The 25,225-nt window shown below is 45.8% G+C and overlaps 1 protein-coding gene across 2 annotated transcripts in view; it reads right to left on the reverse strand.

The window, feature by feature from the left end:
• Nucleotides 1-2,662: 2,662 nt before the first annotated feature.
• HACL1 (2-hydroxyacyl-CoA lyase 1) overlaps nt 2,663-25,225 on the reverse strand; it is a 172,190-nt gene continuing 149,627 nt past the window's right edge. For both annotated transcript variants that reach the window (XM_085630421.1, XM_085630420.1), the window contains exon 17: nt 2,663-11,514. In XM_085630421.1, coding sequence (XP_085486547.1) covers nt 11,482-11,514 — 33 coding nt within the window. In that variant the 3' untranslated portion in view covers nt 2,663-11,481. The remainder of the gene's footprint in view (nt 11,515-25,225) is intronic.

Consider the following 25,225-nt stretch of genomic DNA (forward strand, 5'->3'; position numbering starts at 1 on the left):
ACGTACAAAAACTGCGTAGTCAAAAGCGAGAACTCAGGGTGGATTAAATGAGCAGGACCCACGAGCCACAACAAGCATCCATATTGGAACCCTTGCTGTTCAACCTCTACCTTGAGCTGCTCTCAGACTTTAAGAGTCTGCATTCATCATACACTAATACATGAACGACACAGCTCTACCTCCGACATGTTCATCTTAAAATTAAACTTCTTCTCACCAAGATTTTCATCTTAAAGTTGTGTCTCCAAAAGAACAATTAATCTACATTTTCTCGTTGAAGTCTTGGCTGCAGAAAACATAACAACGGACGAGAATTTCCTCTGCCTGAACTCCCAAAACCACTGTTCAGACAGATAACACCAAGGCAAAGAAAGAGCCGGGATATCTCTCTACTAGAGGAACTCTCCTTTGACAACTTTCATCCAGCCGTCGCAGCCTCGTGACATCTCTAGTTTTCACTATTGAGAACACTACGACTCGAGTACTACATGTCAATAAACTCGTCCATTCTGTAAACGTTGTCATCCATGCACTGATGAAAACAAGAGTAAACATCTCCCGACTCCCAGCAAGCTGAGAACCGGGACGCATGTATATCGGTTGCATTGATCACGGCAATGCAGTACTTGCAGGCTGCTCAGATTCTTCCCTGTCAAGGCTGTTTTCCACTCCTTAGTCTGGCTGATCTTGTGAAGAGAAAGGTAACCACATTACACCAGTGCTGAAGGAATTGCACTGGCTACCCAACCAGTCCAGAATACAGTTCAAAATCTGCTGCTTGACTCACAAGGCCTGGCGTTTGAGCTCTTTCTCCTATCTGGCATAGCTGAGTGTTGTCTGCACTCCTCTTTCAAACCTCTTATCTGGACGTAAAGCCCCTGAGGTCCGACTCCATTTTATGTAGGCCCCGATTCCATCTTAGATAATGGAGATTGCCATCTTCTCACTCTTGGACAATGGAAGTCGCCATATTACCAGATTTATGCAGAATCATTGTAGTATGTAGTGTCGGCTATTATACGCTGATGTCATCAACCCTCATCTTTCTTGGAACTGTGAAAGCGTCAAGCCATTTCATTAATGACATCGATAAAACACTTGTTGTGACATTTGTCTGGGTCAAATATCTACTGTTCTTCAGGTCAAGGTTAAATAAAAACACATACAGACATTAAGCCGAAATAGTGTAGTCTAAATTGATGCTCTTTTACCTTGTATGTTCCTAAGGAAACGTCTGGACTGCACATAATCTATGTCAGGCACTCCTAAACTTATGCCAGAAATTCCAGTTTCTGATAAGAATTAGTATATAAGGACTGCCAATTGACCACTGGGCAGGAGAGGTCCTTCACTCAAATTATCGCTTAAAATTCTGCCAGAGACCGTCATCTACTGCCAGCGCACTTTATAGATGCTGTATCTTGCCCGAAGCCAATAAAGCGGAGTCCTGGAGGAAGACAGCAGCTGGTGTTTGCCTTTTGCAGGGAACACTCTTTTCATGCCTCTGCTGATAGAAACAGCCTTTGCGGTCAACAAGGTGTGCAGTGCCTCTCTTCTCCCTAAGAAACTCTAGACTGCAAGTTGGTCTTCCTTCCATACTCTCTTAGTGCAGCACATAGAAATAGGCGTTATAGGTTTTAGATGATATTTTAAACATGCTGGAAATTTTTATTTTATTCTCGTTCTCTATAACATGCCTTCTTGTTGGTTTTATATTCTGTGTAGTCTTTTTTTAATATGTACTGAGAAACAGATTGTTCTGTAGTAATAAATACTTTTACTTCTTAGTACATTGTGTGTAATATTGTGAATCACAGAGCCCCTAATACCTTCCTGAGTGATTGTTAGTAACCCAAAAGAAACATCTCTGCTTGAATAACTTATTGATTAGTGGTTTGCGGGGCGACAATAACCTGCCTTTCACATTCATCGCTGGTGCTTTGAACTAAGTTCACTTGTGTGAGCTGTGGCTGGAAATGCACACCAAAGTCATAGCTTACGCAACAATATGAACACTTTCCTGGTCTCAAAAGGAATCCTTTAATGGTAGCACTTCCCTCTACTAGACCACCCTATCTCCCTCACTCAGGATCAAACTGGATCTTCTCATCCTCAGGAAACAGCTGAAAACCTTATCGTGGCCTTTACCTTCATGAACTGTGAAGGATGACTCTGGCCATCCTGCCACTGGCACGCTCCTTGCCCTGCTTATTATTGTTCTCCTCTCTACTTGAATTTGTCTCAACCACTATACGTAAATCCTCAAATATTTGTCAGGGACACTTGCGCCTCTCAAGGCATTGCAGCACTATAGATAATAGTTAAATTAGTAAATGACAGACTAAATAACGGACAATAGGAAATGATAAATATTAGGGAATTACCATCATTTTTCACTTAAGTCAGCTTTACCCTTTCTATTTCTTCATCCCCACTCCACCAACCCACATCTCTGGTGGCTTTACCTACCCTAAAGAACAGTATCCTAACAGTAGCTTCTTGATCAGTTAGGAAAGATCATTATAAGACGGATGGATTAGAACTCGCATTGGAATTATTTTTAAGGTTGAACTCTGAAGTACAGCCTTGTAGTGGTGGGTATATAATGCAAAGTCTTTAAAGTTGCTAACTTGAGATACACAAAACAAGAATAACAAAGATAAACGTAGCTGTAAATTACATTGTTACTTTATTATAAACAATTGGATAAACATACAAAAAATCAGATTACAAAAACAAAACTCTTCATTCTGTGATCACTCCTAAATCTTACTCAACCAGTAGCAGTAAGTGCAATGCTGAAAGTTCAGAGGCAGCGCTGTACGAACCTGGCCACCTGTACAGGGACGGGCACCACGGGAGGAACTCCGTTTATTGCCTTGATCTACAGAGCAGGACAATGGGATCACAAGATCGGCTGTGTCCAGGGTCATCAACATATCCAGGAAGAGCGAGGTCCCACCACCAGTTGTCATCCATGTTTGATCTAAGACCTTCCACAGCTGCCAGAATCGCTGATTCTACTGCTCATCGGGTGACGAACGCCTGCCTGTGCTGGGCTCTAGTGCGGGTCCTTCAAGGGCGGCTTGAGCGGATGAGGAGCAGTCGAGTCCTCCAAGAAGGGCTAGTCAAAATCGGGAGGAAAATTCCCTGAGGTTTAGTAACCCCTTCTTAGATAATAAACTCACCACAGTAGGTTTCAGAATCTTGGTAGTCGACCTCCCGGCCAGGCAAGCATTAAAGTCAAACGTAAGCAAAGTTGTTTCCGTTCTCTCTTTCCTTCCAGTACCCACTGTCGTGAAGACCTAGTTGTTTCTCGAACCCTGAACTTGGAAGAACAGCACAAACGTGCCACCCCGAATCATGAATCTCAGGTGCAGCCCAAACCCGACCATCTTATCAATGGGGTTGCTTTCCAAGCCACCATACAATAGTCAGTTATCATCTACTGCGATTATTTAGTAACATGAACTGGTAAATTGCACTTGGTTATTAGAAGTGGACACAAAAATAAGTGCCCTTTAATGGTTAGTTCCCTGCTGCTGTGGTGACATCCCTACCGCTGGATATTCCTTTTGGGGGCTTATCAGGGGACAGATCACCTTCCAGAGGTATCGGGGATTTATCGTCTCCCTTGGTTCCTAAAAGACTTCAACTCCTTCTAGATGGGCATTGCCTGATCGCCCCATACACTAGAAAGATTTTACAGTGAGCAGGTGTGAGCATCATTAATCGTTTCACCAAGGCCCTGATGAATGACAAGCAAATACAGCAGCCATGAAGGCGAAACATTTGTGAGACTGTAGCTGCACATTTATTCCCACTAATTCATGAAACCCGCATTGAAATTTTGTCTTGCAAAATTTTGCATTATTGTTTTTGGAACGGTCTCCTACTCTTACCTATCTAGTGAAACTCTTTAAGGTCTTGGCAAGAGTTGTTTTTCTACGCTGCTTGCTTTGATGTTTCTGCTTTGCAAACATCCACCTTGCCACAGATTTTTATTTAGAGATCAATGTTACTGTTTTGAAATAATAAAGTGTATTACATTAATGCCCAGATGGTTATACACCAAGCTTGGGGTTAAATTTGCCACTCCTATTATTAATAGGATAATCTGTTTAAGTCACTTTTCTCAGGGGAGGTTTTTAAGCCATGATCACAGTTCAAAACCAACCAACTGATGGTGCCCGCTTAACCCCAGTGTCTGCCTTCAGGAACTGCCGACAGCATCAGTAGTGGTTGGATGTTTGCTGTGTCAAAGGGATTTTGACGAAAAGGCAATTTGAAGGAAAAAAAACTTAGCAGACATCAGACAACGACATTACTTCTGCCAAATATTACATATAAAGAAACTTCAATTTGACCCTAAAAAATGTAAATCTAGATGAAAGACAGAAAACATAGCATTAACATTTTTTTCATTAAAGTGGGAGGCAGTGAACTCAGACTTTAGATCAAATCTGTGGTCTGGAACACTTTTTTTTTCATTAATAAGAACATCAAGGATGAATAATCATTTTTATTTACAATAAACTATTTCTATTCAGTAGACGGGCAATGGTTTGTTTGGGCATGTTCACATAGTACTTTTTCTATTTCGTCTTCATTTGCACCGATACCGGTAAGGAGGACTTGGGACTCCGAATTTTTTTGGGCAGCGACTGTCCACCATAAAACGATTGTGGAAGAGGATAAGGCATTGGAATGGACAACTTTTACTTTTTTTTTCAATGAATGTTCAAAGCACAGGCTGTTGATTTTGCTTGCTGCGTAATAAAAGACCAGTCTGAGATTTGAAGCAGAATACAGAGTTGTGCATCCTTTCAAGGGAAAGACTTTTTTTTTCTAATCTTTGAAATTGGTTGAAAGGGGAGGGGAGGGTGGAGAAGATGGTAGCTCTGTGACAGAGCTCTGAAGAATCCGCCCAGTGTTTGGATATTTCATTGTCATCTAGTGCATGTAGTACCCTGTTGTCATGGTAAGCTTGTTGATTTTTAAGTTCAGTTCGTTATATCTGGAATGTCCTTTTTGGTGCCCACATGGTGTGAGAATTTGTTGTGCCAGCCTTCTCTTTTGTTCTTTGTTTTTGGATGGTTTTCAGTTATTGCTTTGAGACAGTTTCAGGCGGAGATGTAGAATTTTGGCTATTTTTTTCCCTGTCCTATTTTTTCCTACCCATGTATCCTCAAAGCAGTCGGGAAAGAGGATTATTGTTTTCTGTTGGCTTTAAAATAAAGTGTTGCCATTAATTCTTGGGAGTTCTTTTCCATTCAATTTTCAGGCACAGATGGTAGTGGCGTTATCTGTCGCCACAAACACCAAGCGGAGTGAAAATGACAACCTTGTACTTGCACTTTGGGAAATGTATTGAACAAGCATTTGGTTGCACACTTTTCATATTCTACAACACAAACAGTGGGTTGTGTAGCCCAAATAAAAAGTATATTTTTAAAAAATCTTTTACATTTTATTGTTTTATTAGGTAGTAATACATAAATGAAAGGGAATGTTTTGCCTTGCCCTTTGAGATAAACATAGGCGCTGGAAGTAAAGTTGTGGGTGGTGTTGCAGCACCCCAAAAATAACCATGCTGAGGTTCAGATGGTAATTGAGCAGTGAAGGTGCATTTTTATTTTTTCTCATTGTGTGTACGTTCAAAGATAGTGGTCAGATGCCAGGCAGTGTATTCTGGTGAAATGCTGCTTATCCTTTTAACATAGAGATTGGTGTTAACTTTTCTTTCTCTTACTGCAAATTGAGAGGCTGAACTGAACTATGTGACAATCTTGCTGGGGTGCAGAGTGTGTGAAAGCATAGGCTTTAGGAAGTCCTTTTTTTAACAACAAAATGTAAGTATCTGCAAATGAACTGTACAAATATAAAAAAAATTACCAGCAGTCAGGAAAGAACGGTGGAACTTTTTTTGTATTTGTGATGTGTGATGGAATGGAAACAAATATTTTATTAGGAACAAAACAAATGAAGACACTTTACTTGGTAATATGCAAATTACAAATATTTGGTGAAACCCAATTTACACACATCTTTTGTTTGCTATTTAGTAATATCTGTAAAACGGTATGTCGATACAAATTTAGTGGGCATTTCAATGGAGCATGTGCTGTCTGTAAATGACATTGCGCGACCACACCTTGCTTTAGTAATATATTTGTGACAGTCTGCTTGGGCGTGGCTCACCTCCTGCACTCATTCATGTGATGCTTGGGTTTATCATCATCTCTACGGCTTCCGTGACGTAGCGTTTATGGCAGAACCCCACACTTCCAATTCCCACAGACAGCATACATTTGGAGGGTGGGCAGGAACATTTCATATACCAGCCACCCACTAGTTTCTGACAAATATTTCACATGTTCTACATTAGTTTGCATCAGTGAACGATTCTCACGGTGCTCAGAGTTTGAAAAGAAACTTTTCTCGTTTTGAAGTGTAGGTCAGTTCTTTTGGTTGGCCAAACGAATAAGGAGTTTTTGGCAGATTTTGTTTTTCAACTCTTATTTTACTGATCTGCCTTTTAACAGTTTATCATTAGACATTGTGTCTGAAGCATGTTGCAGGATGGATGCAGAAAATGTTTGGATGATGTTATCAGTTATTTCTGTAGTAGAAAGTGTCATTGTTTTTATCTGTTAAATGTTATCTTTAACAACTCTGGATGTGTCATGTGGCACGTGCTTACGCTCTGCAGAGTAAATGACTCATTCTCAGAACAGGCTCCCCCCATACAAGCCAAAAGACCACATTCGTGCGGGAAAATCACGTTTTTTAAAGCCAAAAACAGCTTAACGTTAGCAGTGTCCAGCCTGAAATTGCCTCTGCTTCAATGATAGTCTATGGGGAAAGTACAGTCCCCCAAATCCCGCCCCCCCCCTCCCCCAATATGCCTCTTTAAAATTTCTAAATGTTGGCATGTACGCCCCCTGCATTTGTTTGTGTGATATTCCGAACATTTCCAGAGAGTTTGTTCCGTGGAAACCATTTCCATAGTGTATACATAACCCTCAACATTAGCGGGGTTTTTTTTAACCACATTTTGAAGTTGTAAATATCAGTGGCATCCTAATGTCTAGAGTGTTATAATTAAAATAAATTACTTCAGAGTCCACTTTATGACGGAACATTTCTTCCTTAAAATTGGCATGAAATGCTTTTTTCACATTTTTCACTCTCCCCGATGTGGTATCGGTGAGTCGCCCATGTCGCTTGCAGTGTAGAAAGTATCAGAACATTGTAGAATAGAGGAGAACAGTGGAACCTTGCGGTCATGAAGTTCTAGAATGTAGAGCGAGGAGCCTGCGCGCTCCAGAAAGGGCAGTTGGTACGCTGCGGCGGAGGTGTGTGAAATAAACCTGATGCTTCTCTTCACTCTCTGGTCTGCTTATTGAGTAACCCTCTTACCTTGCATTGTACACCCGGGCTGGGCATTTTCTTGCTGTCTAGCTCGTTGTCCGCTGCCCCCTTCATGGCATCTGTGAGGAAGGACGCTTGCGAAACGGAAGCAGCAGCGCGAGCTGCCTCGGCACTTCCGGTCAGTGGACTATAGCAGCGAATGATTTCTTCAGTAAAGAGTTTTCAGGGACACCATTTCGTCCAAAGCAACAATTGGGCACCAATTGATATTTGTTGTTTGGTGAAAGTGGATTCCTCAAATAGGTTTCCCTGAAAAGAAAACGAGTTAACCACGAATTCTTCAAAAGTACATACAACCTGTGCCACTACATCACAGGTAACGATGCACTTACTCTTAAGGAGCCGGAAGTCGGGAATCAGAGAGGAATGTTGGGGTTGCAGCAGAAAGCTAGACTGCAGCATCAGCTAAAGACCAGCTCTAACAGGAGCTCATCAAAGAGGGTAACAAGAGCCCTCAACAAAGCGCGGCGTGTGGTACGGATGAAGAGTGATTCAATCCTATGTATTCCTGAATGCATCTTCCTTCGGCCCTCCTGCACATCCTACACCTCGGTTCCACGTTTAAGAGACTGCAGCTCCATTTCCGACTAAAGATCAATGCCTTGGACCCTCAGTAGGTACATGCTCGGACCTCTGGTCACAGCCTCTGAAACTCTTCACCCAGAGGCTAAAGGTGTGGACAGCTTTGGACAGATGGTGGTCTTCAATGACTGCAATAACATTCTGGCATTTGAGGTTATTCTCTGAAGTTAGACATCAGACAATCTTGTCTTCTCAGGTCAAAGACCATTCTCTGGCACTACATGCTCACAACAGAGGATGGCATGGGGCCTGCCATCACATCATGACTGAAGAGAACATATCTATGGTCCCCATGCCAAAGACAATGGACGTTTGACAGCCATCTGCCTACTTTCTCCAACCAGTAACCATAACTGAACCCTAACAAACTGGTATATCTGCTCCTTCAGGTACAGGGCAAACTTGGAACGTGCTGCTAGCGCATTTTATAGAGGAACATCAGAGAGACGCTCTGGCTTACGCTTTTACTACAAGCTTCGGGCTTATACCTCCTTGCATAGAAGGGCAATGATTGTGCCGGGGTGTTAACAGAGTCTCATTTTTTTTAAAAACCTCTTTATTGCATTTTTGTCTTTTCTGTTACATAGGTAATAAGTATCAGCACATATTCCATTTATAACAACATCATTGATACTATGTCACTATTTACATCAATCCAATGATTTCAATCTCAGAATTATGACATAGTGGATGTTCACTTCGCAGGGATTGTCGTATGTTTGTAAAGTATCATAGGCAGTATCTGCCCCTATGTCCTACCGTCTCATCATTAAGGAGCGGGACATATCTGTCAAATGCGCTCCTTCCGTATTGCAGTCTATAGTACTTTAGCTCATCTGCCTCAGCTCCAACAGTGAAATCATATAACAGTTATTTCTGAACAGGAAAGTGTGTGAGTACCGCGACCTGTTTACCAGTTACGTACGTTTCGTTTTTTCTTTCTTTTCTGCTATTTTTAGCTTTTTTGGTGTTTTCCCGTTCCTCTATTTTTTTTTTTTATTATATTTTTATATCTACTAACATTAAACCACAACCTGTGGGAAGGTGTAAACAGAGTCTCATACTCGGGGGATCTAACGTTTTGTGTCAGTACTCTGGAAGCAACATCCACTGTGCTGTTCCTTCCCAGGTGTGCCATGCTTGTTCATGGCAAGCCCTGTCCACAGTTTGCCTGGGTGTTTCCTGGCTTGAAGGAGATAAAGCCACCCTGTGAAACCAATGAGAACTTACATAGATGGAGATGTTCCTTCTCAAATACCTTAGATACACTAGCAAGGTAGTAGTGGTTTCTCCCAAATGCAGAACTATAAACGAGGCAAGAGGAATGAAGGAGGTACGAGGAGGTGAGAAGCTGCCACTGGACGAATTCCTGAGAACAATAACCTCAAAGGCTTCACTGGGGAGACCCTAAGTCAGGAGGAGCAGCAGAACAAAAAAGTGGAGGAACGATCCGGCCCAGACGCAAGGCGGGCGGAGCTTGGAGAATTCCTCTAGGTTTGTTAAATCCAGCACCCGTACCAGTTGTGGACCCCTTGAAATCAGTTTTAGTAATTACAAGTATATCGTATGCACCACAGTAATCCACCATACCAGATATCTGTAAGGAAAAAACACAATCTTCTGCGACAGATTACGTACTGTTGAGGGGGCCAAAGGCTTTGCCGTATTTTGTGAACAGCTACAAGTGCTTTAAGTGGGGTGGGTCATGCCAGTGCAGAGGACTAGTAAAGTGAAACGGGGTTCAGGCAGGTCTCTAGCGGGCTATCTTTTTCTGTCCAAGACTTCAGGCAAAATACACACAAAAAAAGCAAAACATGTTTAGGGATAAGGCGAGGCTGTTAACCTCTAGTTATGCCTAACAAGAGCTGGGTTTCGGACTGCTGTGTAACAGTCACTTTGCACCGCCTTTCAGTTTCATTTTGGGTACTTAGTTTGTCTTGGTTGAGAGAACATGGGAGCATAGCTATAAACCTCAATCCACAAGTCAGCTAAGAGAAGAACTGAAAGGGACACATTAAGTACCTGAGCTCTTTTACTAGTATTATAAGCAGAGAGGAGTTAAATACCCACATCTCTACAGCAAATGGCTTACTCCTCTGAGCCATCCTACAGCCAGCTTGTATAACCACCAGGATAGCTCAGCAGGTTAGTGTTCCAAACTGTGGAATCTGTAAGTAAATTGATGGTCTCAGCTTTAGCTATCGTTGAACCTAGCATACAACTTTTTATAAGTCAAAGTCTGATGAAATGGAGCACCACTTAGGTCGGTCATAATAACATCTATTTCCAGCGATTTAAAACTACAAGACTGTAGAGCTCGAATTTCAAAAGGTGGTAATTCATTCAGTAAACATTTCTAATTTTATTTTAACAATTTACGTGTACCTTACCAAATGGATTGTTGTTGGTGGCCCAGACACAAGGTGCTGTATAAATTGCTGATTTCAGCGATGCTCTAAATGAAGGCTCTATTTCTGAATTTGGCAAGCACAGGATTCTACTCGACCTGTGTTAGGCCGGGACTCTTATAAAGAGTTCTTGACTACGCCTCCTTGGCCACACCATTAATTATATAGACAATCAGCTTGTAAAGGGTTCCTGGTTACACCTCTTAGGCCACACCCTTTGATATAAAGGCCACACCTCTTGTAAAGGGTTCCTGGTTACACCTCTTAGGCCACACCCTTTGATATGAAGGCCACACCTCTTGTAAAGGGTTCCTAGATGTGCCTGTTAGGTCACACTCTTAATCATGCAAGCCACACCTCTTCTGAATGGTTTTTAGTTACGACTGTTAGGTAGACCATCCTGGGGAGCGCACTGTTTCCATGAGCCCTAAAGCCCCAACTAATTCTAGCAGTATAGCAACAAGACCATGGGTGTGTAGTGGTCCAACACCACGACCCACGACAGCAGGCCAGCAACCGTGCATGCACCACAATTAGGGGCATTTAAAAATAGTGTAGCAGCAAAGTGCAGTATCCCTGAGTTTAGAAGACTTCCTAAGGCACATGTGTGTTGTACAGCACCACGCATTGAAGCACAGCCCAGATTTCACAGTAGACACTTTAGGAACAGGAACAAATTTGCAGTCAATGCACTGTGCTACCAGCACAATGGAAACTGCACATGTACTGCAGGAGCAAGGCAATGCTGTGCGCTGTGCTTAGTAGGCAAGGTGCAGTGCTCACATTAGGGACCTGTAATGCATGTTCCTGATGCCGAGCAAAATAATTAAATTAATCAAACATTCAATCACTGCTGGATCATCAACGACTCACAGTCTCGTGCCCAGAGGATAGCAAAGCAAAAGCCGCACAGAGTAGACCTGACGGAGCCAGGACCTGCAATCCAGGGTGGCCTGCTCGGCGTCAAGAGTTTAGAAATCACAAAGCATTGTAATTGAACAGCGTAATTTGTTCCCCTGGGCGGTCGTTACACGCAGATGAGACGAGCAATCCAGGATCACATGTTGGAGCGTGTCAGCCATGGAAAATCCTGCAGGGAGAGGAAAGGAATGAGTTTAGATAATCACACGACATGGTCATGGAGTAGGCCATAGCGGAGCACTCATTACAAAGTTACAGCTAGAAGCACAGCTTGGGTTCAATGCCTGCCATGGAGACATGTTGTACGGTTACCAATTTGAACCTACACAGGAGCGACGCAACCATTCATCCTCAAGACATCCAGCAGACCCCAAGCTCTTTCAGAAAGACCTGATGCCACATCTCTTCAAACTCTTGTCAATGAATGAATGCTCTCCATGATACCGACATCTCATCCTTGTACCACACCATTGGTTTACTCAACTGTCAGCATCTCATCCATGTACCACACCATTGGTTTACTCAACTGTCAGTGAATACCCACGACCTGTGAATATATACATGCTCTACGCAAGTAGCATTAATGAAAGAAATATACATCAGCTGCGTTCGGCTGGGAAATGGGACCTTCATCACTGAAGCTGCAAGAGAACAATCTAGAACCAAATATGGGGCAACCCTGTGTTCCTACGACCTGGGTAATCAAGTATCTAAGCAAACAGTGGTTCCCTCGATGGAAGCCATAAGACTGAGCTCCCTTTGGCATAATCAATCAAATGGCACACCATAGGAGTATGACAAAATGTACTAACATTTAGAGCGGCAAATCCAAGTGCATACAATTCAAAGGTTGTGTAATAGACGCTGTAGGGAACGGTGCAGTAAACGTGATGACGTGGGAATAAATTGTGCGCAGTTTGATGTGACTTATTCTGGCACACGCTGCAAAGCATGTGCCCTATGTAACCCTTGACAGCAAAACAGACAGCAGACATAAGGAAGCCTTTTGAAATTATTGCCATTTCGGCACAGATTATATTCAGGTATTTTGGAGGTAGCAAACCAAAGATCTGGCTGCCCAGAAACCATGTTGAGCCTAACTGTGCTCCACAACCTTGTCAACACACCAGACCGGTTTCAGAGGGAGTTCGAGAGAAAGGCAAGAGTGAGGGAGAAATTTTTTCCGACCTAGTTGAAGCCACCACCCGCTCTTAGGGAGATTCTGGACACTGTGCACATAGTGGTCGAATGACAGCAATGCATAAGGGGTCAGTCAGACTCCAAGACCCAACCTTTTATTAACCATCTGTAGTGAACACAAATGACCTGTTTCACTCATGGTATTTGCTGAATGAAGGAAAGCATCGCTTCATGACCCCGATAGAAGGTGGAGCCGACCCCTCAGCCGCCTGCCTTTTCCTCATTTTTGGATCCACAAAATGACAACAATAGCAAACATTCTCAGTTATGGGCCCTGAGCTGAGGCTCCATGCCTTGTATCCAATATCTGTATTTTCAGCAACACCACTATTCAAGGGAGTTAGATAATATCCGGCCAAATTACATCGTGGAATTTGGAGAATGTGGGATGAGAGGAGATGGGTCACTCCTGAAGTAGAACAGCATCTGAATGTCTTTCTGCCATTTGTTTCATAGTTTTACTTTAGAAGGAGTCTGAACTCTCCTCTTAAGCCACTCTATCGTTCTTTAGTTACGGGCATGTCTCATTTTGTCACGGTCTTTGACATCCCCAGAAGCACAGAACGTGTTGGCAAGCGGTTTCTAGTAAAGGCGTCCAGTGTGTAGCGGAGCAGTGAGGAGGTTTCACCCCGACCCAGGTGATGCAGGAGAGAGGAGACATCGCTGCTTTATATCTGATGCAGGATTTCCAACTGCTGCTGAAGGGAAACTTTGTTCTCCGCATCTAGGCTGGTTTCTCTTTCTCTGGCGGACATTGAATTTCTTTGTTGCGGCCAAAAGAAGGCACTGCTGGGCGTCCCTTTTACCTGATCCCACAAATTAACGTGGCCTTGAATTTGTCACTGTCCCAATGCTTATTATATTTGAGTCTCACACGACCAGGAAAGTCCATAAAATAAAGAGAGACCAAACAGTAGATCCAGCACCTTATGTTGGGAATCCATTTTAAGATGTGACAGATGTAACCAGTAAGATCCTTGAAAGAAACCAGGGCAGGACAGAGAGGCTGGCCACATCCACAGCCCTCATCACTTTGAATCTTTCATTCACAATCAGTTTATGTCTGTGGGCACAGTCACCTACATGCTGGCTAGAATCCCGTTGAGGTCTAGAAGGATAGCAGTGAATAGAGGCATAGCTGAAGAGGCATGAATGCAATTGCCAATGACTTATCTTGTGCCATGCAGGGGTGTATTTGGGGATAGGTAGTTTACATGGGCGATAATTCTTAATACCGGGGATAGTGGAAGTGACATCACACACCCTTTGACCTTAATGACATCAAAGGAAGTGGCATCATATGACCTTTGATCCGGACTCTTCCCAGGAAGTGGTGTCTTGACCTTAATCTTGACATGACAATAATTAACATCTCTAAAGTTCCAAAAAAACATGATTAATAAAACACAACATGGAATGTTTATTTTAGACATGACCTATATGAGGGTGCTGTATGATATGTTAAGGAAACCTTTACCTGATAGATAGTGAGTAAGCAAAGAGAATCTGACCTTGTCTGGGAGGGAAGAGTCTGGAGAGGAGAGGTGGGGTGGGGTGCTGCCCTGAGAGCATTTTGACAACAATGTGCTTGACTAGTGCATTTTGAAGTACCATTTTCACATAAACTTGCTAAAGTCACAGGTTCTCAAAAGACACTTAAATATACACGCCCTTCGATTGTGTGCCAAGCCAATGAAGGTTGATGGTCCCCATGAGTGGACCCCATTTTCTTTAAATGTCCCATGGGTGCCCCATATGTCAAAACTTAACTCCTTTGCAAGGGTCAGCATTTTGTCATGGGTGCCACCTTAGCCCAAACATGACATAGAATACGCCAGTGCCAGAATGTTGCCATTTCTGCCATCCATATGCTACGGGTGACCCTTCTGTCAAAAGCTACGTCTAGTATATCAGGGACACACTTTTGGCATGGATGACCCCATGATATACTCCATGGCTGTCCTCCTTATTGCCACGATGTGCATGCACTTACACTCACACTTACTCTGACTCACTTATACTTTCTGACTCACACTCACTTTCGCTTGTTCTTAGTCACTTATTTACACTCATTCTCTTTCACCGACTCGCATTCACCCTCATTTACACTTGTCACTCCCTCACATTGCCAACCAATCTAGTTCATGCTCACTCACACATGCGCTCACATAAGGACACAGATGATCACGTATATACATACTCACACAAACACATTCTCACTCATATGCAATCTCCCAACATACATTTAGGGCATTTTATTTTACTTGGTTAAGATGCAGATGCTGCTGACCCATTTGGCATTACGCCACTAGCCTAATATTTACTATTCCTGTAATAAAACAATGAGTCGAAAACACGGAGGTGGAGCCCGACACCAATAAGATTGTGTTCTTGGCACTCATTTTGCCAATTCTGAGGCCAGATGCTGCAAACACAGTGCCAGGGGTCACAGCTGCGACCCCTAAATGACATAAATGGGTGTGTTTTGCCCATCAGGACACTTACGGACTCCAGGTTTGGACTGGCTCTTAGAAACTGTTCCAGTTCGAATGGCGACACAGCAGATGTCTAACACTCCTCTTCCTCCGCCAGGCCTCTGAATGCTGCAACTGAAACCCACATTGTAGGAATGCGGAGCAGACTGGAGGCACTACGGTCCACTCTCAGAGACTCCTTAATCGACGTGCTCCCAGGCCAGCAAGCCATGGTGGGAGTGGAGAAGGACCACAGGAATCTCATCCCCTGAGGAGCAGACTGGAGGCACTACGGTCCACTCAGACTCCTTACTCAATGTGCTCACAGGCAGTCCACTCAGACTCCTTACTCAATGTGCTCACAGGCCAGCAAGCCATGGTGGGAGTGGACAAGGACCACAGGAATCTCATCCCCACTTCTTTGGTATTACACATCTCTGGTGTGCCAAGGCACTAGAAACTGTAGACCTCCATCAGTGGGCAAAGAATTGGTGCAGCCCGTGATAACTTAGCAGCCATCGTGCACTGTGGCCACCCTAGGATCCAAGATCAGAGTTCTTTTAGGTTACCGAGACACTAGGATCTCAGAAATAACTGTGTGGAATGCAGGGCACTGGATACAACGTCATAGGTTGGTGAGCCATCTATCGTTAAGACCCCTGATTGAATAGTCACTTTCAAGGAAAGGCACCTTCTTGGCCAAGAACGCCTTGAAGCATGAATGCTATAAGGAATGCTGCTCCTTTTTCAAAAATATCTTCAGGGCCACTTTCGAGGCAGAGGTGCTTGAAGATGGCTTTTGGGGTTTCCTTGTTGTAACATCTTTTGACTGGGGGAGCACAAATCGTGAAAAAGTAAGGGCATCTTGCTGCATGCCCAGATCTCAAGGCTGTGGTACGGACGTCTTTGTTGTCCTCTCCATTAACTCTCTCGTCAATAAATGTGAAAGTTCTCTCAACATCAAAGTCACTCCATCTCAGCCTTTCATGGTTGAGTGCTGTCAGTATGGGCACGAACGACTCCCGATGTCACTTTGCCGAGAGCCCATAGGAGCGGTTTGTTAAAGTGGGTACCATCAAGGTGTGAGGAGTCGAGATCTGCCCCTCCTGGCTCTATGACACGCTGGGACCCCTGACTACTACAAGAGACGCTCTTCTCTGAAGACAATCTTGATCTTTTCCTAAGACCTTAACTTAGCCATGTAGTAAAATCCTTCCCTGTCGTCCCAGCCTCCAGTACAACGAAATTCTGCAATAAATTGCACATTTGGGAAGGCAAAGAGTGCAGACATCAAGTTCTTTATTCCTTGGCTTTCTCCCCACCACACCAGGGGCACTTGCCAAAAAGAGCCAATACTTGTTAAGAGAACAGCTGAGGTATCTCAGCAGGATTGGCAGCAGTCGGCTACAGATTGCACATAGATATGCTTTAACTTCCTGAGCTATCGCATCCTTCCTGACCATGAGAAATCCCCCAAACACACCTCTGAAAACCTGTCAATCCTTCATCTAGATTAGCAGCAGAAGTAGCATGTGGACCCGCTCTGGCAGCTTGGGGGAGGTGTCCTCAAGACAGCCCCAGCCCAGTTCTCTCATTGCAGTGACTGATCTTCATGCGGGCTGTGGCCCGCAGGCCGACTTCTCTTTCTGACCGTCGGCCTACGCAGAACCACAACCCCCAGAAGGTTTATAGGGGCTGCGTCTACACCTACAAGGGGGTGACAGATGGTCCCACCCTTTCAAACCCAGTACCGGGTTCCAACGCTGGTAAGCTATCTATATTTTATTTAGACAAAAGTTGTGTTCAGGAGGAGATTAGGGTGAGAAAGGCAGTCACAGGCTGGTTCTCCACTCTTCTTTAACAAGCTGCTTTTGTTGGCAGGCTTCCAGCCCTGCATTCCCTACATGGTGAGACCATCTCTATTCCAAGATAGAAATATCTTTCTGTAATTCAAAAATGTGTGATAAAAACAAAAAAGGATAACTCTTGTCCTATCAGACTGCAGAAAATGAGAATTTGTTATAAATCAGAATGTATTTTGCTTAGAGTTGAGAGTGTTGGAACAGCATTCATCTTGTGAATGAAAACCCCCAAACGTGCCTATAGAAAGAAGATGGAACCATGTTTAGGAGAGGTGCAGTTTCTGTCAAACTTCCTTTTATTACATTTATAACCTTTTGGGCAGTTTTGTAAAAACGGAGACACAAATGATTAATGTGAGGAAATGGGATGTATTATATGGTGTGGTTGTGCGACCTCACCGTGCGATACATTTCTCAACTCCTTTAGGCCCAGTAGGTTTCGTTTGTCAAACCTTCAGCTCAACCATGGGTAGCTGTGGCTCAGAGCAGCAAGGTTTACACAAAGGAACAAGTGTAAAGCATTAAAACAGCTCCAAAACAATTGAACAACAAAAAGACAACACAACAAAACAATTCAACACAAATTAATAAAAATTGACTATATTTTTAGACACAATGAAAAAGATCCACCGGAGGGTTCCGGAAATATAGAGTTGACAAGGAATGGTAAATCAGAGCATTTTATTCAACTGCGAACAAGCATTGGCAAACTGAACGAATTTGACAAATGTTTTGAGCAGAAACTTGAGCAACTTGTAATATGGTTGGTTAGAATTACTTAGGGCGACCAACTCCCACAGGGAATTAGTCAGGGGGACCAACAAGGCCCTCAGAAACAGTTAACCCCTCAGAAGAAGCAGCCTTCCAGCAGTTCCAGTCACAGTCTGGATACAGCATTCTTAAAGACGCTGTCGACGGGAATCTTCTTGCAGGAACTCCTCAGTCCACAAAGGTAACGAGGAGTTCCGGTACAGAGGGATCGACAATCCACGAGGACCTCTCCGGTCTGACCCCGTCGCTTTCACAGGGCTGCAGCTTGCATTCTGGGTGACCCAACTGCAACCCAACGACTCTTCCAAGTCTAGCAGACTCCGGTGCAACTTGAGCATCGGATCTTGGTCCCTGGTGCTACATGACGGCGAGGAGCGACGATCTGGGTTATCCCTCGCTCCTATTAGGCGTCTTCAGCTGATGTGTCCCTATGCTGTAGACAGAAAGTCAGTCGGCTGACCCTTGTAGTCTCTTGATTTTGGCTGGGCCCTGGAGGAGACTTCTTCCAGGGCAAGTCACAACAGGCACCGTCCTTCTCTCTGCTAGGCAGCAGGTGCAGCCCATGTCAGTGCAGCCTCTCTTTGCCGGTAACTAGCTGCAGTAGGGTAGTCCTTCTTCCAGTCCAGTCGAGATCGGAGTTCAGGGTGCTAGGGGTGCTCTTTTATGCCCAGAAAATGCTCTCAGGGTAGGAGGTGGTTGGTAGCTATCAGGTGCCCTCCCACCTGATGCCAACTTTTGTAGCATCTGGCAATCCGAAGCTGCACCATTCTGCCCACTTTCAACATGGTGAGACCCCTCTCTCGACATCCAGATCTCCCTAGCCCAATCCAGAGATGTGGCTACCAAGGGGGCTACACGCCCCTGGAAAACCAGTTTGACAACTGGTTACCCCTCTCCGATCCACAATGCCACCCTGTCTGCCTAAACAATAGAGTAGCCCCTCTCCCAAGTGTTTCCCATTTGCCCTTCAAAGGCTCGCCAAATGGCATTATGGGCCAACATCCATTTGGCATCCTGCAGGAAGGAGATAATACCTCCTCCCAATGCAGGCCCCTATTGCATCCCTTCCTGAGAGCTGTTAACACGTCTCCCCAGGAGAGCAGAAAGTTGTCTCAGAGGCAGGACCCCATATGCATCCGGTAAAGGTGCAGGGGTTTGAAGGCAACAAAGTGGCAACTTTGTCAAAGTTGGACACTACAACTTGCTACATCAATTTTGGCTTGCGAATCAAGTCAGGCTTAATGTAATGACTCATTTGATACCTTGGAGTATCGCCTTTGATCGTGCCATTCCAGAGTTAGCTCATCTGAGGGGTCAGTGTGTAATTCTATACTCCCCATTTGGGCGGCCAAGACTTTCCACAGTAAAAGCAACAGTTTCATGTTTTTACTGTTTATTGCTACATTCCTGTGAGCTGGGTGGGACACACTGGAAAGGAGAATGTGGCTCCCCTTGTACACTGCAAAGGGTGCTCTTTGACTCAGAGAGATAACAAGGAAGGGGCCTTGATCCATCTCAGGAAGGAGTGAAAGTTGATAAGAGAGTCATAAAAAGTAGGGCTTGGAGCCCAACATTAACCTTTTGATGCATGTCACTGTGACTGACGTCATAGTGTGAACTCTAGTAACTCCGATCGCCTGTGTTGTGGGACAGTCAGTTTTGGAGTCTCTCCTGCTGCGACGGATGGCTTTTCAAGAGGAAGAAGGAGTGGAGGAGTATACACTTAAAAAGAAGCAGAACCCCAACATAGCACTACAAAGACTAAGAACCTTAATCACATTTGGTTTCTCAAAACGGACTTTAAGAAGGGTACTTTGAGACCCCAAAAATTGTCATCTGCCAAGCTGTCAAAGGAGGGGACGCTCTGCCCAACCTATACCTATGAACAGGACTGGGTACTATGGACTGCTAGACTCCTTGCTGGGTGGGGGAACATCTCCCAGGGAAACCAAGACCACCTGCCCTGGAGATCGAGCACCTGCCTGCTTGTCAAAACCAGTGCTGCCTGTGAGGAAGAGAAGAGTGTTGGAGGGAGCATGTTCCAGAGGTGAGCCCTGTCGAGTGGACTCACAGTGTGAGAAAACAGCTCTTGCACTGATCGGGTATAGCCCATGTGCAGAACTGAGTCAGCGACCACCTTATACCAGGAGATGGCCGCGGTGAACATACCCATGAAAAGGATTGCTGTGCAGTAAAAGAGGAAGCCTGCGCTGCATCAATGTGGCGACCCCGTGTGCGCGAGGGGCTGCCGTGGAAAAGACTACCTTGTGGAGAAGAGCTGAAGCATGCGTGAAACCGTCGCGGCGACCATATATGCCAGGAGGGACTGATGTGGTAGAGACTACTGTGCAGTGAGAGCCTTGCATTGCAACTGTACTGAAACCCTGTATGCAAGCAGGGGCTGCTGGGAGTATTCGTGCCTTGTTAATCGGGCAGAAGCTCGTAAACTGTAGGCAGTGGTGACCCATAGGTCTCCTGGAGCAACGAGGACAGTGACTGACCTGACCTGACCTTGTAGAACGAGTGAGGATGCCGTGAAAACATCACCACCCCAGCACGAGATTGAGGACCGGAATATCGGAATCAATCCCCCACACCTATTTTGGGAGCGTGGAAACATACCCCACAGGAGTGCAGGAAAACCTTTGATTGCTGCTGGAGTTAGAGAGCCTGCGTCTGCCGAGTGCAGCCGTTGAGTATGCGTGAAGCCAACTTATCTAATCGGGACTGGAGCGGCTGTGAATACCACGGACGTGGCACATCCAAGGCACTGCATGCTTTGCTCCTACAGGAGTGAGTAAGACTGGCTTTGGGCCTACCAGCCATGGTTGGACTCACTGCTGAAAGCACTGCGGCGCGAAGACACTTTTGACTTGACTTTAAGAATCAGAGTTGTCTCTTTAGAAACGGACTGCTAGTGTGCATTCCCTCGATGTGGCCAACAGTTCACGGGTAATAACCCCTATCACAATGTGAGGAAAGAGTGGGACAGGGAATTGCCATTGAAACACTAGAGCCCCGGCATTAAAGGGAAACGCTTGATTGTTTGTGAATGTCGCCTTCTTCCTTTGAATGAGTAGAGTTATAAGTAAAACATTTCTCTGTTTTATGAAAGTGAGTATTTGGCTGTTTTATGAAAGTGAGTATTTGGCTGGACATTGTTTTATTGCTGCAGCTGTGCTCTCTGAGTTGAGAGCCCGGGTCCACTAATCTATATCCACCCCCCCCACCCGTAACCGAACCTAAGACCCTGCAGTGTATCCTCCTCAACGACCGATCCCTCCACAAGCAGGTCACCGAAATCTGGGAGTTCCTTGACAGAATCACCCCGAACATAGCATTTTTTACCGAAACCTGGACCAATGCCACCTCAGGACCAGACATCGACATCGCCATTCCCCAAGGATAAAAGATCACGAGGAAAGACCACCATGACCGCCCTGGAGGATGAATCGCCATCGTCCACAAATCCACCCTCCGCCTGAGCACTCTCCCCCGACAAGCCCATAGACATGATGGAACATCTGCACTTCTTACAGACCAACCCCACCACCACCCTCCAAGGAATCCTCATCTACCGTCCCCCTGGACCTCGCGGACCTTTCACCAACTCCATCACGGACATCATCTCCTCGCATGCCATCACATCCACCAACTACACCCAACTGGGAGACCTCAACTTCCACATCGACAACCAACTGGACCCCTACACCACATCCCTCCTGGACAACCTCCACAACATTGGACTGCGCCAAACAGTGACTGAACCAATGCACTCAGCAGGACAGCGCCTCGACCCCCTCTTCACTACAGGAAACGCCGTCACCTTCAGCCACACCCCCGAAATCCCATGGACCGACCACTGATGCGTCCATTTCTCCTTCAAAAACACCGACCAGCCACAGACACCAGCAACTGCCCCCACGAAGAAACTGGACCAGAATCACTGACGTCCAGCTCACCTCCTCCCTCTGCAACTCCACCCCAACCACCGCAAAAAAACGACGACCCCAACACAGCAGCCTGAGCCCTGCACAGATGGATCTCCGACAGCACCAACACCATAGCCCCCCTCAAGGAAATCAACAACACCCACGCCAAGAAAGCCAGATGGTTCACCACCGAACTTCGAGAGTCCAGACGCACCTGCCGCCGCCTCGAGAAAGACTGAAGAAACACCAAAGCCACTGAATCCCACACCAACTTCAGAGCTGTCACCAACACCTATCACCACCTTATCAGAAAAACTAGGAAAAAAGCACTGGAAGACAGAATCTCCACACACGCACACAACAGCAAAGAACTCTTCAACATCAAGGAGTTTGCCCAACCCACCAGTGAATCAACTGACATCCCCTCCTCACAAGAACTCTGCGACAAACAACACCTTCTTCCACCACTATATAAAGAGCATCTACGACAACTTAGACGATGACACATAGAACCCCCACCAACCACCCCCGACACCTGGAAACCAATGATAGACAGCCCTTACCACAGAAGACACTCTGAAGACCATGAAGTCAATCCACTCTGGGGTCCCCCAAGGACCCATGACCCCACCAAATCTTCAACAGAGCCGCCGACACCATCGCACCCATGCTCCGCCACACCATCAACCGGTCCCTGGCGACCGCTTTTTGCCCAGAGGACTGGAAACATGCCGAAGTCAACCCCCTTCTGTAGAAACCCTTGGCTGACCCCACTGAACTCAAAAGCTACAGACCCATCTCCCTGCTCCCTTTCCTGGCAAAAGTCATCAAGAAAGCCATCAACCGTCGCTTCCTGGTCGTTTTTGGACGCTCCTTTACCGTGTAGCATTGGACATGGCGCCGGGTCGAGGGGTATGCATGGGCGGATTTGCCAAGAGTGGCCAAGGTTAAGAATGATCTTTCAGGGGTGGTCGGCTAATAGGCGGGCGGGCTCGGGGTTGCGGGCTCTCATGGTATAACTGTCGGTATAGTAGGTGCAAAATGCCCCCCATCTTTCTTTGACATGGTCGATTTTGTGTTGCTTACTGTTTGCTTTGGGGGGAGCATAATGTGCGGGAGGGAGAAGCCGGGGGCATGTTTTGAAGGCCCTCCTCCAGTTTATTAATACTCTCTCTACCCCCCGTCTGGTGGGGTTCTTTTCTTACTCCTTTTCCCGGTTTCTTCTATATTTCGGGTCTGGTTCCAGGGCGACAGGCACACTGCTGGGGGGGGGGGGGGGGGGGCGTACTCATCTGCAGAGGTGCAGGGTGGGGGGTTGGGGGAGGGGATTCTTTAGTCTTTAATCTCTTTTTTCCATGGCCTCCTTTTTCTTCTCTGATTCTTCTTGCTTTTTCTTTTCTGGGATCAGCGCGGTACGCCTCCTTTGTTGTGAATCGTTGCCTTTTCATGTGTGCCACAATTTCCGGGGTGTTCTCTGGGCTTTCGGGCAGGGGACTGCAGGCGCAGCTGGGCATGATATTCTTCCCCGCCCTGAATTTCCTGTGTCTGCGCCATTGATCCAATAGATTGCTGTTTATTGCTTACGTTTATTATTCTGCCTGCCTTTTATCGCTGTTGGGAAATTGTTCGGCACCTGATCCTTCTGTCTTTTACCATTATAAAATGAAAACCCTTTTTTATCCTGGTGTCCTACCTGCGCTGTTCACTGGCCAGACTATATCAGCATGATGATTCTGCTCCCCAAGGTGCTGCCTGTGTTACCATTTGATCTCTGTTGCTCTGACTGCTTAGCGGCCGGCCCCGAGGGGTTGTAGGCCCATACTTGTTATTGATTGAAATGTCAATAAAGGTTTTTCACAAAAAAAAAAAAAAAAATATTCACCGAATCTGAGGATACCTTTTTGGAGAAAGCACCATGCCCACAACGTTTTTCTTCAGTGGTGTGGAAACAAAGACCAATGCCACCTTGGTCACGTGCAAGATTTGCAAAAGAGTTCGGTCTCAAGAGGATCCTAACAAGAAATACTCGTACGGCACGGCAAATATGATGAAACACCTAAGGACCCTTCATCTGAACAATCTTGCACGAGAAGAGTGCAAACGGATGAGAAACACTCCTGCTCCTGCGCCTTTCTGAGTTTCTTTTCTTTTTCTTTTTTTTTTCTGGCATGATTTCTCTATTTTTACGTTGAAAAACAGTATCTGTAAAAAAGAATCACAAATAAATGTATATTAATAACTTTCAAAAAAAAAAAAAAAAAAAAGAAAGCCATCAACAGCCAACTCGCTGCTTTCATCGAAGAGCATGACATCCTCGACTCCTCCCAATCCGGCTTCAGAAAAAAAACACAGCACGGAAACCGCACTCCTCGCCGCTACAGACGACATCCGCACCCTACTGGACAAAGGAGAAACAGTAGCTCTCATCCTCCTCGACCTCTCAGCGGCCTTCGACACGGTCTCCCACCGCACCCTAATACGCAGACTTCACGACGCAGGAATACAGGACAAAGCCCTCGACTGGATCAGATCCTTCCTCTCAGGCAGAACGCAGCGAGTCAGACCCCCCCCCCCTTCTTATAACACCCCACACCAATGTCCTGCGGCGTCCCTCAGGGGTCCTCTCTCAGCCCGACGCTCTTCAACGTCTACATGGTACCACTTGCCTCCATTGTCAAAACCTACAGACTCAACATCGTGTCATACGCAGACGACACCCAACTCATCCTCTCCCTAGCCAACGAACCAGACATCACCAGACACAACTTTCGAGAAGGCATGGAAGCCGTAGCCAAATGGATGAAAAACAGCTGCCTTCAACTAAACACCAACAAGACGGAAATCCTCATCATGGGACCCAACCCCAACACATGGAACAATACCTGGTGGCCCGGCCCCCTCAAGCCCTCCCAACCCCACGGACCACGCACGCAACCTAGGAATCATTCTGGACTCCGAGCTCAAAATAGACCGCCAGGTCAACACGGTCACGTCCTCCTGCTTCCACAGCCTCCACCTCCTACGCAAGACCTTCAAATGGATCCCCCTTGAACACAGAAAAACAGTCACTCACGCCCTGATCACCAGCAGACTTGACTACGGCAACGCACTCTATGCCGGGATAAACAAAAACCTCACCCGCAAGTTACAGAACACCGCCGCAAGACTGGTCCTCACCCTGCCCAAACACAGCCACATCTCCCAGCACCTACGCACACCACACTGGCTCCCCATCGAGGTACAAGTCACCTTCAAGATGCTCACCCACGCACACAAAGCCATCCACGACATCGGACCAGCATACCTGAACAGCTGACTCCAATTCCACGCACCCCAGAGAACCATGCGATCAGCCCAGCTCTCGTTCGCCATGGTCACACACACCAGAATAACCAGATCGGGAGGCCACTCCTTCTCCTTCCTCGCGGCCAAGGCCTGGAGCGCCCTCCAACAGCAGAGCTTCCCATCTTCGTAAGAAACCTCAAGACCTGGCTCTTCGACGGACCCCTTCCCTGATGGACTGGAGCCTGCACCCCCCCCACCCACAGCGCCTTGAGACCCTTACGGGTGAGTAGTCGCGCTTAATAAACCCATGATTGAATAATAGAAGGGTTACTTGGCCCAGTTGCTCAGGATCTATA

This window comes from Triturus cristatus, chromosome 10, assembly GCF_964204655.1.
Source record: "Triturus cristatus chromosome 10, aTriCri1.1, whole genome shotgun sequence".
Classification (NCBI taxonomy): domain Eukaryota; kingdom Metazoa; phylum Chordata; class Amphibia; order Caudata; family Salamandridae; genus Triturus; species Triturus cristatus.